Below are 13,794 nucleotides of genomic sequence, written 5' to 3'. Positions count from 1 at the left end.
GTGAGCAGGTGATCGTCGTCCCAAGCAAGCCATTAATTAAGTATTGCACCCTCGTCGACGACAACGGAAATATAAGCGGTGGATAGATCGGTAAATACATGACTAGTCGCAAATATCATGATTAGTGTGGTTTCAGCTGACAGCGACAAAGTGAGACGCGAAAGAACGTACTATTGCATAGTACTGATCAGTGAAGAAGGATGCTCGATACGCTCATCGAGGATCACGAAAGAGGGAAGAAGGCTACATAGTATACAGAACTGTACAGTATACAAAACAGGACATCATCATAAAGAAAAAACCCGCAAGAAAACGCAGAGAATTTTTAGTAGCAACTAAAGGATCAAAGTTACCGGGCTATTTGACGTTCTCAGCGAGACTTCTCCAGCACCACCACGTGGCAACTCTGACGGTTCCCAACTAACGGCACCCTCAACAACGCCGCCTCGCACATTCCGAACGTTGACGCTCCTCTCCCTCCCCCGTCCAGAGGGATCTTCTTTGCGCGTGTTTCGGTCTACAACCGGACTGAACAGCGAGGTCCCGACTGAGAATGTGCCCTCGTATGCGGAGGCAAGAAGGACGTGTGCAGGGGAGTTTGATGTCTCAGCAGAGAGGCGGAGGATTGAGTCAGGTGGAGAGACGTTATTTGTAATAGTGAGCGGACTGTTTGAAGTTGTCGCATCCACTTTGAATGAACTGCGGAGGGAATCGGTGTAGAGGCGGAGAGCCGCTTTGATCGGGCTGATAGAGAAAGTCAGGCGCAGTTCTGAGGAAGACACCGTAGTTGGCGTACCCGTTTCTGGTGGCCAGGCGCAGAGATGTAGCATGATTAGACTGCGAGTTATAAAGCGATACGTCGGCCTCGATGGGCGCGTTCGACGTCGCCAATTCCAATGATGTCGAGACGTTGAAAGAGCCTCTGATAGCGGCGTTCTCAGTAGAAATTTTTGCACGATAGGCGTCGATGGACTAAAACAACACTCCGTTGAGAATAAGGCGAAGATAATGAGCAAATAGGACTTACCTGAACGTCGATCGGAAAGTTAGATGTCTTGAGCAAGACAGAGCCAAATGTGTAGGCTGAAGCAAGAGGACCGAGATAATGCGCAAACAGCTTGAGATCAGTCTCGAAAGCGGGGATGTAGAGAGTTTCTGCATCAGAAGGCAGGCGGACTGTCACATCGAACTGAAGTTGTTGTTCGCGTCTGTTCTCCCGGTGGTCAGAGGTCTACAAACAGAGCAGTATGAGCCAACTTCCACAATGATGCAAGCGAGCCGGGCCCGTACGAAGATTCCGATCCCATTTTCTCTATGCCCTCGAGTTAACGAGCACACATTTGCCCTTGATAGTGCCTCTTGGGAGTAATACCGCACTTCGATAGAAACCTGAACCTTATCTCCTGCCCCAACGTGATCGTCCTCGATGATGCGCACAATCCCGTGCGAAAGTGAACCACGAGAGAGGAGGAAGAGTGTGTCAGAGTCGAAAGGCAAATCGAGCTGCGTGTTCGCGATGAACTGTCTCGGATAGGTACCGGGTGCAGCACCAATAGGCGTCCACTCAGGCCCATGCACGCACTTTACCGGGCGCTCGTGGGGATGCATTGGAAGTCGTGGAGGGGGAGGCCAGTGACCGCCTTCCCAGTTCGGACCATTCTGATATGCCTATGGTCACGTCTAGTATCACGTACTGAGGCTCAAAATAGCACGACTCACTCCTGGGTAAGGACGCCGATGATGGCTGTAGGCTACCAATTCAACAAAACTGCGAACAAAGATCCCTGTGAGTGCCCAGATGAGGGCGGCGACAAGAAAAGCTTTGAAAAATCGTCTTGTTGTAGACACTCGCGACGCTTGCGCCGGAATCACGTAGATCTGAGTCGTCGATGGATAGTTTTGTGCAGGCTGATAGCCGGAATATGCTGGCGGGGGAGGCTGAGCTGCCGCCTCGGCCGCTTCAGCGTCGTCCGGAGGGTTGCCTTTACGCAGAGGGGCTGTGTCGACGATGATCATAGTGAAGGGATGTCAAGATGGAATACGAAATGACCAAACAACCCTTGACTATCCTCGTCAATGCTTATAGCGAGGTGAGTCAAAAACAGGCACATATTGTTTGGCGCTGGAGCCATATGGTGGCGGACTGCGGAACTGCGCTGGAATGGACGTCATTTCCCTTTCAGGCAACACTTACATACCCTCCTCATCCATGCACAGATTGATTCCCCAGCTCACTGACAGACCTGAAAGATATATCATAGTACAGCTTAGCGCATCGATAATTCATTGCACACAATCCGTCAGCGCAAGATTGTTGATAGCCTGACGATGTAAGTAAAGCGTATTATCATGTTACGTTGCGGATCTTGCTCAATCGTAGCAGGCGGAAGATGTTCTTGAGGCTATTAATGCTGCAGCATGATTGAGAAAAACATGGATGTCCACTGCCGCCATCGAGAGAGAAATATTGATTCAACAGCGTAAGAGTATTTGTTTCGCTCATATCCAATGAAATAAAAATTAAAAAAAAAAACATGATAGACTCTACTGTTATGGCTTATACACAGAACGACTGTCTTCTGTGCAAAGGTCAGCCACGGAGACTACTGTTGTGGCATTATACTTTAGGGCTACCTATATAGGGCGCACATCGATGACATCCATCTCGATGTCATCCATGTGGAGGTTACCTCCACGAAGGTCATCTGTATGACATCAGCTCAGCGATGAGAAGTATCATGGACATGGGGGAGAAAAGCCACACCGCTCGTTTGATGAGACCGTTTGTGTATCCTGACCGGGTCCGTTCGATCGTATTGTGGACGCTCAGTAATCTGATGAATGTGAAACACGATACGAGCAGAGAGGACAGAATAGACTACACGCTGCACCCTGAAGCGAGTTATTTGATGATGCGGCAGAGAACAAGAGATAGTTGCATACCCAAGCAGCAGAAGCATCAGATCTGTCTGATGCAAAAAAAATGAGACAGCTTTGGTACGTAGATGAGAAACCGGCTTACAGAGACCACTAAGATAACGAGGACACTGATCAAGGAAATTACTGAGCATTCAAGATCGATGAGCTGTGCGCCTTGGAGTCATGACATTATTTGATACGAACCAAAGAGCGTGATATAGAACAACATCCCTATACACACAGGTCAGGAATATCAGAGAGAAATGAACAAATCTCCTGCCTACCATCTCTATACAATATTAGAACCAAGTTCGAATTCGATGGGCTGACTAGGCAGCAATCAGCCTATATAGAACAGATAAGATTCACTTGAGGGTGGTTTACCCTTCGTGAGTTGTAGCCCCTTGAACACTGTGAGGCACACGATGACTGAGATATGATCATCAGTCTACCTCTGAGCGCTGCCGACAGGAGAAAATGGCGCACCGGTGTCAAACGCCGTAAAGCTAGCATACGTACCCACAACGTCTATGTTGGCGCGGTCAGCAAGACATCCCTTGCCGGTCGACAACGGCCCAAGGGATGATATGGGGATAACTACCAATAGAATATCAGTACGAATTCCGGGGCCGGTATTTTTGATGTGACTACGTACAATGCGTGGACTTCTGAAACAACGCAAGTGCGACGCTAGCTGCAATGAGAGACGCAAAGAACAACCCGAGGAGAAAGATCCCAATAATCTTGTTCCGGCCCCACATAGCCCATGTTCTCAAAATGATGATGCCTGTCGTGCAGAGAGGTTGATTAGTCACCAACAATCAGAAACAACCCATGCAATATGGACTGACCTTCGGCGACAGCAATTCCGAAGACAATCAACCCTGGAGAGTGAAGTCAATATCAGGGTCCAGCAAGGCGATATAAGCGAGCGCACATCCGTTCGAAGTGTACAAATTGTGGCAAAATTCCCCAGAAAGGTTTTTGCCGAGTTGCACTGCGAACGACTTGGTTCAAGGAGGGTTCCTCATACAATAGTAGATACTACTCACGATATATGGCACAAAATATGTCAACAAATACCGGGTATCTTGTCAGAAAGAATAATACCTTGGCTAGAGTCCATTTCGCCGTCCACATGTACTTGACTTCATATTGCAAGGTCAATAAATAATCGTACACCTAACATGACATATAAGCCGCACTCGAGCAAGAAAATTGCTGGTCATGTGGATGCTCACAAGTATGGATACTGCACAGGCTGGAAGGTAGATTAACAATCAATGGCCAGGCGATTAAAGTTTCCCAACAGACCATTGATATACTATGAAGTGGTGAGCACGAAGTATTGAGCAACGAAGGAATCTAAATACAGTCTCTAGGTTCAGATGGTCGAGGCCTCGTAGCGTTGCAGAAAGATCCGGGCCGCTAGATGACATGAAGGGAGTGGGAAATGTGAACAGCTACCGGAACGTATGCTTTTATACGACAAGACATGCAGGGAAAAACACGGGATCCGCAATCGAGTGTCATATGCATCCATAATAGCGGACACAGAACAAGTGATTAACGCCATACGATCTATCAACTCAGCGCCTAGGGGGACACCCGACTGACACCGGTCACCACGTATGACCTTAGTGAAAGTTTACGCGGGCATTTGAATCAGTGTGTTCTAAAGAACAGTTGCGGTGCGAAGAGATCCGACTCCTGGAGAACATCACAGAGAGCTTCAAGAGGCACACAAGGGTTGCAGGAGACACAGTTCCCTGTGATTGGACATAGATGAGGGACCTTATCAAACCCGATGACGCTCATCATATCAAGAAATGACAGAGATCGTTTCGACTTTTTTGATCCAAGTATGGAGAGTTTTGATCCTGGCTGATCGCATTGCTTAGAACCCGGATGACTTCAAAGCCGTGAGTAGACTGAGCTTTTGGAGACGCACAAAATTCATGATGAGATAGAGAAGAACGTCGAAGTTCCTGGTCAATGCGCACACGAATGTGACTTGGGATTCGATGCCTCAAAACTCAATGCGACAAGTAACTTATCTGCATTAGGCTCGAGCGCCATAAGGAATATCCATTGACATCGTGATACTGACGAATGTCAGCTCTGCCTTTGATCTACGATAAATAAAATTACTCACCTCATGGGGGTACTGGTCCAACGAATCGCAAGGGAGTCGCTGAACATCGATGAGATTGGGTGTGGGAATAATTCGATAACAGATTGTAACGATTCAGACCGAGTCACTTCCGCTACTAGACAAGCCTACACAAGTGCAACCGGTTTAATTTCTTGCCAGCTCACACCCATCTTCATCACTCTCCGAGCACAGATAGGGAGTCGAAATGTCTGCTTTTCACGTAGACGAAGCCGCAGGTTCAGACACCGCTGGCGCTGGCACGCCGGATGCTCCCTACCAATCGATCGCGTTCGCACTTTTCACACACGGACAGGATGCTAAGGTGCTTGTGAGAAAAGATGCTAACACGCCTTATGATGAACCGACTCAGTCCGCCCTCAAGAAAGCAAAGAAAGGAGCAGATGGACTAGAGAAGAAAAAGAAGAAGGCGGAAGAGTTGGCGGAGAGGGAGGCGAAGGCGAAGGGTGAGGAACGTGAGCGGAGAGAACAGAACATCGAAGAGAGTAAGAAGATCAAGCTTGTAGAAGACGAGAGTCTTCCAAAAGCTGTCAAGGTGCGTGGATGCTTTCCGATCGTCCCAAGGCGGACTATTCATGTAGGGTGGCCTAGGCAAAAATTGTCGCCCTTGCGCCCCTACGCTCCAAACGAGTTCGCGTGCTCGGATGGGTACATCGTCTGCGATCGCAAAAGGATATCATCTTCGTCGTTCTACGCGATGGAACTGGTTACCTTCAAGCGGTCCTATCTGGCCAAGTTGTGCGTCCCTCGCATTTCAAGTCAGCTTTTCGATGTCTGACTTGATATAGGCACAAACTTATGATGCACTTACGCTTACGCTTGAGTCGACAGTAGAGCTCGTTGGCACACTTCAAGAAGTCCCGGAAGGCAAGAAAGCTCCTGGCGGGCATGAGCTCTCAGTTGATTTCTGGCGTGTCTTGGGTGCCGCACCTGGGGGCGACGACGCCTTCACCAATCGCTTGAACGAGGCATGTATCCTTAATGACCTTTCAAATCGCTTCATCCTCATTACTTTACTACAGAAATCTGATCCTTCGATCTTGGCAGATCTCAGGCATCTAGTTCTGCGTGGCGAGAACGCGTCCAGCGTACTACGTCTGCGCGCTGCCCTCCTACGCTCCTTCCGTGATTCATATATGGATCATCATCTGTTGGAGGTCACCCCGCCTTGTCTTGTGCAAACGCAAGTGGAGGGCGGCGCGACGTTGTTCAAACTTGATTATTATGGTCAGCCGGCTTTCTTGACCCAGAGCTCGCAGCTCTACCTTGAGACATGTCTGCCGTCGTTAGGCGATGTGTTCTGTGTTCAGGAAAGTTTCCGTGCCGAGAACAGGTGAACTCTCGCTACTCGACGCCTATTGAATATCCCTTTCTGAAGCGCGTTGTAGCCATACTCGTCGCCATCTGAGCGAGTATACACACTTGGAAGCTGAGCTGGCTTTTATAACATTCGACGATTTGATGAACCATATCGAATCGATTGTAAGCAAATATCTTTTATAGCATATCGAAGCTGATCTCCCCTCTTCAGATATGCGAAACTGTCGACCGACTGCTCCAGAACGAGTCCGCTGCGGCTTTGATCAAGCAGCTCAACCCCACCTTCCAAGCTCCTGCCCGGCCATTCCTCCGCATGTCTTACGTTGATGCGATCAAATGGCTCAACGAGCATAAGATCCAGCACGAAGCCGAAGACGCCGAGGGCAACCCGATCAAGGACGAACAGGGCAAGGTGAAAATGGTCGACCACATCGTGGGAGATGACATCGCCGAGGCTGCCGAAAGGCAGATGACGGATATCATTGGGACGCCTATGTTCTTGTATGGTTTCCCGGCCGAGCTCAAGGCATTTTATATGCAGAAAACGCCCGGTGGGCCAGGGGAGGGTGGGAAAGTGTTCACTGAGAGCTGCGATCTGCTGATGCCTGGCGTCGGTGAGATTGTCGGGGGCTCGATGAGAATCGCAGAGATCGAGGAGCTTCTGAAAGCATACAGAAGAGAAGGAATTGACCCAGCGCCCTACTATTGGTTTACGGACCAGAGAAAGTATGGAACCTGCCAGCATGGAGGGTATGGTCTGGGTGTAGAGGTTTGTTATGTCACTTTTTCTAGTTGGGATGTGTACTCAAGTTATCTCTTCTCTTGAACAGCGGTTCCTGGCATGGCTGGCTAACAGGTACACTGTTCGGGAGTGCTCTTTATACCCGAGGTGAGTTCAAATATCTAGCTCATCTTCGGCAGACAGCTAATATATGCAACTGTAGATGGCCTGGTCGTGCTACGCCATGAACGCCGGTGTGGATTTTTGGTGCCGTTGCTCCGATTCATTGCGAAAGATATGTATATTCATGGAATGCGATCTTTGCTCGCTATTGTTGTTGTAACTGTTGTCTGGTAGGTAGTGGGTCAAATAGATTGCTGTACTAATGTCATCCTTATCTTTCTCCTTGAAATCAGTTCCCTATTGTATGATGCGGCTCGGTCATATTTTACAGTTTACTACGCAGCCTAACAAAGCTCAACACGACGCAAGTTCCAGATCACTCTGCCCAGAACGCTCCGAGGACGAGTCAGACATCGTTAACCTCATTGGAGAGCCATGGCTATGGTGTTCATCCGCAGCATGATCCTGATCCAATTTACCACATGCCCATATGGATCCATATATAAGTATGTGCCTAATCACTTGTATAGGCAATTGTCTAGGATCTCGCAGGGACAAATTGCTGACTTGGGGTCATGTCACCTCAAAGTATTCACCACCGGCCTGACATCATAGTCCCACCCATCATTTTTGCGCAGCACACGCAATGCTCTAATGTCCCAGCAGGCCACAGCCGTCCTCCGCATACTTAAAAACGAGGTGGCAGAGGTGACTTGTATCATCTTTCCTCGTCCTTCTTATCATCATGGATACCTCCTCCACACCCTTGCAGAAAGGCGAAGGACAACCGCTGAGCTATGATGCCATACTGAGCGCTGTACCCACCTCATTACCGCCAGCCTATCCTGTACAGGCTGCGAGCTATCCCGGATATCCAGTGGCGACTCATGTATACATCATGCCCAACCAACCTCATGGGCGCCGGTCTGCATGCGGGCTCATCTTCAAGCTATTCGGTTGTACCTTTGTATTCTTAGCGTTGGGACGTATTGTCCACCACATTTTCTATCGGCACTCAACTTGGGTACGCAGACTGTTATTGCGGACTTATTCAACTGTATCTAATGATGGTTTAGGATGACGACTGGGACTGGAACAACTTGGGACGCTGGCCCACATCATCGAGCCCTGTACCAACAGACGGGCATCAACACCCGCTGAAATGTATTCAAGGTGCTGGATGGACTCCTGTCGACGACAGTTCTGAAGATTTTCCGTCGATGCACCTTGCCAAAGTTGACTTTGAACTGCCTTTTTCCTCTTCGGAATTACTCTTCTTTCTCTCCACTGGGTCTCTTTCACATGGCTCTATCAATATGATCGAGAAGAAGGGCAATGGCGCTGAGCAAGACACAGTCGACGTATCCATTCTTGTTGGTTTCTACTCCCGTGAAGCTCTCTCCCGCGCAACCGTATGCTCACTCGAACGCGAAGAAGGGCAGAATGGAATCGGAATATTCGTGCGTATCTCCAAGCTACTCAATTCCTGACTGTGCCTTAAATTCGAATTGATAGACTCCGACTGTCCACGATCGCCACTCTTGGAGGGATATGTTACAGTTCAGCATCACTGTTCGTCTTCCTACTCCAGGGTCAGGCAAAGCGCCCTTAGATGTACCGGCTTTCGAGACAAGCTTCCATAACTTCAAGCACTCCTTTAGTCTTTCAGATACATTTTATCGGTTCGGTTCAGTTCGACTTCAGACCACGAATTCTGGAATCGATGTTCAAGTCAGCCTAGTTCCTTTTCCTACACGCGCGCAGCGACTGAACATCCATTCAGTCTATGGTTGTCGAACAGGTAATAATAGCTACGACCAATGGTCACATCCATGGCTCATTCAATACCTCCACTTCGTTGACTCTCGTAACCACCAATGCATATGTGGATGTTGAGGCACAGCTTCACAATGCGAACACCGAACATCCCACTACTCTGCACACGAGCTCTACAAATGGGTACGTTTCTGTCTTCTTATCGTGTCTTCGTGGATGGACTCTTGACTGCCTTGTGTTAGTGCGACCAAAGTAAGCGCATCACTCCACAGCACCAGCGAAACCTCCGCTGGCTCTTTCAACATCAACTCGAGAACCTCCAACAGCCCGCTTGATGTCAGCGTGAACGACGCCCCTGCAGATTCTACTCTCTACGTCTCTGGACACACTACGAACTCGCGGGCGCAGGTTCGCCTCCCTGCAGCGTACAAGGGGACGTTTGTGCTCTCGACTACCAACTCGCACCCTACGTTGGACCATAGTGAGGAACGTGAGGACCCATCCGGTCGGGGTAGGAAGAGGGTCATTGATGTGAATCCGGTGGATGGGAAGGGGAGGACTGTGAGTGGTGAAATCAAGTGGTCACCAAGAGACGAGACCAGTAGGTCGAAGGGCGTGGTTGCGGTCAGCACGACGAATGGTCCGGTTAAACTTTCCCTTTGATTGAAAGCTTGAATATTGGTTCTCGCATCTCCTTTTCTATGCTTTTCTTTTCGTCTGCGCTCCTCGTGCCAGGTTATACAGATGTTTGAAAGCCGATTGCAGAAGGTTGTACAATATCGTCTCTCTACCTAGTCAAACTCACATTTGTATATGCTGCTAGCAACATCGCGCCATTTACTATCTCTGGCTGCAAATGCTTCCGCATATTCTGCCTCGAGGTGATGCAGTCTCTTACCGACAATCACCAGACTGTGTAATGGCTCGCCGTACACCTCTTCCGGCTGCTGAGAAAGCTCATCAAGCGTGCCGCAAACGATGCGCTGCTCGTCGCCGCCGCCGACACGCGAAACAGCAATTGCAAGGGTCGAGGCAGGCGAGAGGATTCCACCTTTCCTCATTGACTCTATCTCGCACAGCTGGGAAACGGCGGTAGGGATGGACATGAACCGTGGCGGTTCATAGATTTTGCGGCCCCTGTAAATTGTTGGTTCAAGAATCAAGATGAATTCGCCCAACTGGATGACAGGGAAAACGGACCGGGCGAGGTTTTCCTCGCTTTGCTCCTTCACTTTGATATCAAGCAGCACAAGGGTGTGCATCCCGAGAACCGAGTTCTCCGCAATCCGATCGTAGAAACTATCTGGCTTCCACGTGTCTGTGAAGAAGACGAGAGAGACGGTTTGCCCGAAGTTATAAAGCTGCAGTCCGCATGCGCCGATGGCATTCATGATAGATGCATTATGCACCACACGTGTTGGGATCTTCAGGGCCCGCGCGCGTAGAATGATGTCTGTATGAGTTGTTGCACTGGATAATGGTGTCTGGCAAACAAGGAAACCCGGTGCACAGGAGGACTCACCCGAAAGGGTCGCCCACGACTAGCAACGATATGTCCTCCTTGTCTGCATCTTTCAGAATCTCGTCACTCTGTGTCTCCACCATGTCACGGTCCGCGAGAATTAGCTCTTTGCCGTAAAACTCCTCCTTTCTTGCGTAAATAAGTCAGTATTCACGCGAAAGTTTTAAATTGATGTATAGTGATACTCGCCAGGCGTTCTTTTTGCACCATCAGGATGCTTGTGTATGCTTCGAGGTAAACGCGCGTGGATCCTTTGATTGCCTAGTGTGCCAACGAGCAACGGGATGGATGTCAGCTTCCTTCAAATGGTGTGAGCGATGTTCAAGTGAGCTTACCTCTAATCCCCGAACAGTGATATCCTTTTCATCGCACAATCCGAGGCCAATGACATAGAACATGATAGGCTTGTGTTTTTAACTACCTCAAGCGTCAGGGAGTATACTTGGCATCGTTCCGCACATGGTAGCTCACTTTGAGTCAATATCCAGTTAATCAAATTGGAGGATGATTCAGATTGTTCAACGATGTTCGGAGGAGTTGTTTTCGCTCAAATTGTCAGGATGAAGATCGCGTCCCGATAAGATCAGATCATGGAGAGATAAGATAAGATAATATCTAGCTTCTAGTCAGTTCCACGGAACAAGTCATGCATCTATCTGACTCGAAAAATCACATATGTCGTTAGGATCACAATACAAACCCATATCATAAATCCTGATCGCCCATAAGAACCTACAACCAGCTATCGCCTACCGCTGAATCCTCTTCAACTACAAACTTCAACTCCTGATTTGCCATCCTCATCCACGAACCCTACATCATGATCGGCGAAAATCAGACTTCACAGAGACAGCATGAAACAAATATACGCACCTTGTACATGTGCGGCCCCATCGATACAGTGCGGAGGAGCGAACCCTCCCTCCGCATCAGTGCTTCGGCCTCTGCCCGTCCAAAACGCGCAGATGGTGATCTGGGCGAGTATTGAAGGTATGAGGACAATGGTGTGCTTAGACCTTGACTGCTCTGGTTCATGTCCGGTATCCAGTGTACATGCAGTCTGAGAGAGTGCAGGTGTTTTGCCTTCGCAATGACGTGTTCGATCGAAGCCTGCAGAGTATTATAGACAGAACGTGCGATCTGCGTCAGCGCTAGATTCAAAAGTGGGGAAGAACCTGCAGCATCGGATACACACCGGATCTGGGCTGGCCACCGCGCACGAGAGCGCCTCCAGCCGTGGAAAGAGCGTACATAGGCACTCGATGTCCTCGAGTGTAAGCTGCGTCATATTAACAAGGAAGCTCTTCAGCGTCCCCCCATGTGTATGCGCTAGCGCGAGCAGAAAATGGCGCGGGATCGTCGTTTGTCCCTGCGTCGAGAACGCGTTGAGTACGAATGCCTCGAGTGAGGGGCGCGGGATCAATTGGTGCAGCCACACCCACAGGCGCTGCGGGCCTTGCAGGTCGACTGAGCTTGTGCGCACCGTCAGCCGCCGCAAGCGTGGCAGCGTGGCCTCCTCATCCAAGTCCGCAGGTCGTCGCCGTAAAATTCCCGAGCCGAGAAATTCGGTGTCAAGGGCCTGTAGATTCGGGAGCGACGCGAGGATGTCTGGAATTGCGGCACTTGGCGCTCCTTTAAGGTTGAGTACACGCAGACGCGGCAACTGAGAGAGGACAGATATTAGGATTGTGGCGGGCACTCCAGCGCAGCGCTGTCGATAAGGATGTCAGCACAATATTTGAAAGCTCAAAGACTGAGAGACCTACACCTAACTCGAGCTCGGTCAAGGTGTCTCCGAGAACGCCTGCCCAACCTTGCAAGACTCGTGGCGGTCCGTTCATGCACCATATAGCGATTTTGTGCAGCCCCGTAAATTCATTCAGAACAACCCATATGGGTTCCCCGAGATCGGAGTATGTTCGAATGGTCAGTGAGCGTAGGGGTAAATCTTTGAGAATTTTGAGGAAAGCCTTGAATAGCTGGCCTGAAGAGTAGCTGTCGTCGTTCCATGCGAATGAAGATAGATTAGTGCAGAGGCGGAGTGCCTGAAACACTGTTTCCGTGATCGTTGGGTGAGTATGATGCATGACACCTGGAGATGACAGACACGTTAGTGCTGCACATAATGGTATCGAAGCCTAAATCAACCATTCAGATGGCACGAAAATTCCAGAAGCGCATGATAGACAGACGTGTCGGTTTTCGACGTTCTGGCGCTTGACCGGTCCTGCAATACGCTTGCCGGGAAGACTCGCACCCAGGCAGAACGAAAGGAACCGACCATTAAACGGCGCCGGTCGGACAACGGTCTTAATGGGGCAAATGGATTAAACGAGCAGATCATCGATGCGGCTGACCATCGTTGAATCAGCCTGACCGTTGCGCGCCTGATATAAACCCAAGGACACGCGTGATCCACAGAGGGCTTGCGTGGTATAGGAGAGCAAAGTGAGAGACAAGAGAAGAAGGCGTACTCAACCTGTCTCGCGCACCTCGCGCACATACCGTGCCAGCATCGGCTTTTGGAGGATCGTGACGGCCGGGTGGAGCACGATGGGAGACTAGAGACGAGACGGCCGAACCGTGAGCGCAGGTCCAGACGCAGGCGAAGAGGTCGTCGACTCAGCGACCAGGGCTGCAACGCACCGCTTTATCTTCCCATTTCGTGCGTGTGTCGAGCTTGCGATACAGCAGAGGAGTGGCAGCGGCGTTAAAGCAACGGCTCGTGAGTGCAGCTGCGTGAAGGTCGAGGCGATCGTCGAGGTGCTCAAGGATAGGATATAGGATGTCGAGAGGTATCTTCTCCGGCCTGAAGGGCATGCCGCCGTTCAGCCAATTCCGAGCGAAATTCAAACCAAGAGAGAAGGCAAGAAAGAGAAGGGGAGAGAAGGAGCGGTTTAGCGAACGACGTCGACTTTGTAAAGAGTAAGGGATCGCCGCCGGAGTCGAGACCGACAAGCGCACTGAAGCCGTTCAAAGCCGTTCACATCCTTGAGACTTGTCCGAGAAGACCGAGCTTGATCATCTAGTCATCTGATGGTATGATGCCAGCTCCAAGGCCTCGCGTTCTTTGCTCTACGGCCGACGGTCAACGGTACCAAGTATGTGAGCTGATTTTTGGGACAGCTATAGACCTGTGAGACACACCGCAACCGAGCCTAGCCGCAATGAATGCTGTCTGAGGTCAGGTTGCAAAGTTGGAAGTTTGATCAGTTGCCGCAGACCAACATCTTATCTTAT

At 49.9% G+C, this 13,794-nt stretch overlaps 6 protein-coding genes across 6 annotated transcripts; 2 read left to right on the top strand and 4 right to left on the bottom strand.

The window, feature by feature from the left end:
• Window positions 1–335: 335 nt before the first annotated feature.
• Window positions 336–2,091, bottom strand: HETIRDRAFT_482614 (uncharacterized protein; the record flags this gene model as incomplete). Its single annotated transcript, XM_009554996.1, has 5 exons — window positions 1,720–2,091; window positions 1,291–1,668; window positions 1,028–1,231; window positions 797–972; window positions 336–744 (listed from the first exon to the last, which is right to left on the bottom strand). The coding sequence occupies exons 1-5, from the start codon at window positions 2,014–2,016 to the stop codon at window positions 336–338; spliced, it is 1,464 nt and encodes a 487-aa protein (XP_009553291.1). The 5' UTR covers window positions 2,017–2,091.
• A 1,009-nt stretch (window positions 2,092–3,100) lies between these two features.
• On the bottom strand, window positions 3,101–4,045 carry HETIRDRAFT_164964 (uncharacterized protein; the record flags this gene model as incomplete). The annotated part of the gene is made up of 8 exons (XM_009554995.1): window positions 3,101–3,150; window positions 3,204–3,248; window positions 3,304–3,348; window positions 3,406–3,516; window positions 3,575–3,706; window positions 3,771–3,803; window positions 3,857–3,916; window positions 4,030–4,045. 8 exons carry the CDS (start codon window positions 4,043–4,045, stop codon window positions 3,101–3,103), a joined length of 492 nt encoding a protein of 163 aa, XP_009553290.1.
• Window positions 4,046–5,212: 1,167 nt separating this feature from the next.
• HETIRDRAFT_157725 (uncharacterized protein) lies at window positions 5,213–7,542 on the top strand. The gene is made up of 8 exons (XM_009554994.1): window positions 5,213–5,627; window positions 5,684–5,830; window positions 5,881–6,060; window positions 6,115–6,425; window positions 6,481–6,574; window positions 6,624–7,181; window positions 7,243–7,301; window positions 7,357–7,542. Exons 1-8 carry the CDS (start codon window positions 5,280–5,282, stop codon window positions 7,379–7,381), a joined length of 1,722 nt encoding a protein of 573 aa, XP_009553289.1. The 5' UTR covers window positions 5,213–5,279; the 3' UTR covers window positions 7,382–7,542.
• Window positions 7,543–8,001: 459 nt separating this feature from the next.
• Window positions 8,002–9,695, top strand: HETIRDRAFT_331958 (uncharacterized protein; the record flags this gene model as incomplete). The annotated part of the gene is made up of 5 exons (XM_009554993.1): window positions 8,002–8,280; window positions 8,333–8,716; window positions 8,772–8,987; window positions 9,040–9,215; window positions 9,275–9,695. 5 exons carry the CDS (start codon window positions 8,002–8,004, stop codon window positions 9,693–9,695), a joined length of 1,476 nt encoding a protein of 491 aa, XP_009553288.1.
• Window positions 9,696–9,823: 128 nt separating this feature from the next.
• On the bottom strand, window positions 9,824–10,952 carry HETIRDRAFT_127120 (uncharacterized protein; the record flags this gene model as incomplete). Its single annotated transcript, XM_009554992.1, has 5 exons — window positions 9,824–10,169; window positions 10,233–10,502; window positions 10,555–10,679; window positions 10,744–10,815; window positions 10,890–10,952. 5 exons carry the CDS (start codon window positions 10,950–10,952, stop codon window positions 9,824–9,826), a joined length of 876 nt encoding a protein of 291 aa, XP_009553287.1.
• A 334-nt stretch (window positions 10,953–11,286) lies between these two features.
• On the bottom strand, window positions 11,287–13,431 carry HETIRDRAFT_482604 (uncharacterized protein; the record flags this gene model as incomplete). Its single annotated transcript, XM_009554991.1, has 6 exons — window positions 13,201–13,431; window positions 13,034–13,115; window positions 12,321–12,646; window positions 11,750–12,265; window positions 11,428–11,694; window positions 11,287–11,367 (listed from the first exon to the last, which is right to left on the bottom strand). The coding sequence occupies exons 1-6, from the start codon at window positions 13,372–13,374 to the stop codon at window positions 11,287–11,289; spliced, it is 1,446 nt and encodes a 481-aa protein (XP_009553286.1). The 5' UTR covers window positions 13,375–13,431.
• Window positions 13,432–13,794: the final 363 nt, after the last annotated feature.

This window comes from Heterobasidion irregulare (assembly GCF_000320585.1).
Source record: "Heterobasidion irregulare TC 32-1 unplaced genomic scaffold scaffold_14, whole genome shotgun sequence".
In the NCBI taxonomy this organism is placed as follows: domain Eukaryota; kingdom Fungi; phylum Basidiomycota; class Agaricomycetes; order Russulales; family Bondarzewiaceae; genus Heterobasidion; species Heterobasidion irregulare.
The sequence above is the reverse complement of the archived record's forward strand: the minus strand, read 5'-3'. Positions and strand labels throughout refer to the sequence as shown.

What these genes read in the sequence shown, in the direction of transcription:
- HETIRDRAFT_157725 (XM_009554994.1), top strand. Translation starts at nt 5,280, where the DNA reads ATGTCTGCTTTTCACGTAGACGAAGCCGCAGGTTCAGACACCGCTGGC. An exon ending in TGAACCATATCGAATCGATT is followed by an intron (nt 6,575 to 6,623) that starts GTAAGCAAATAT and finishes TCCCCTCTTCAG; the next exon opens with ATATGCGAAACTGTCGACCG. An exon ending in GAGTGCTCTTTATACCCGAG is followed by an intron (nt 7,302 to 7,356) that starts GTGAGTTCAAAT and finishes ATGCAACTGTAG; the next exon opens with ATGGCCTGGTCGTGCTACGC.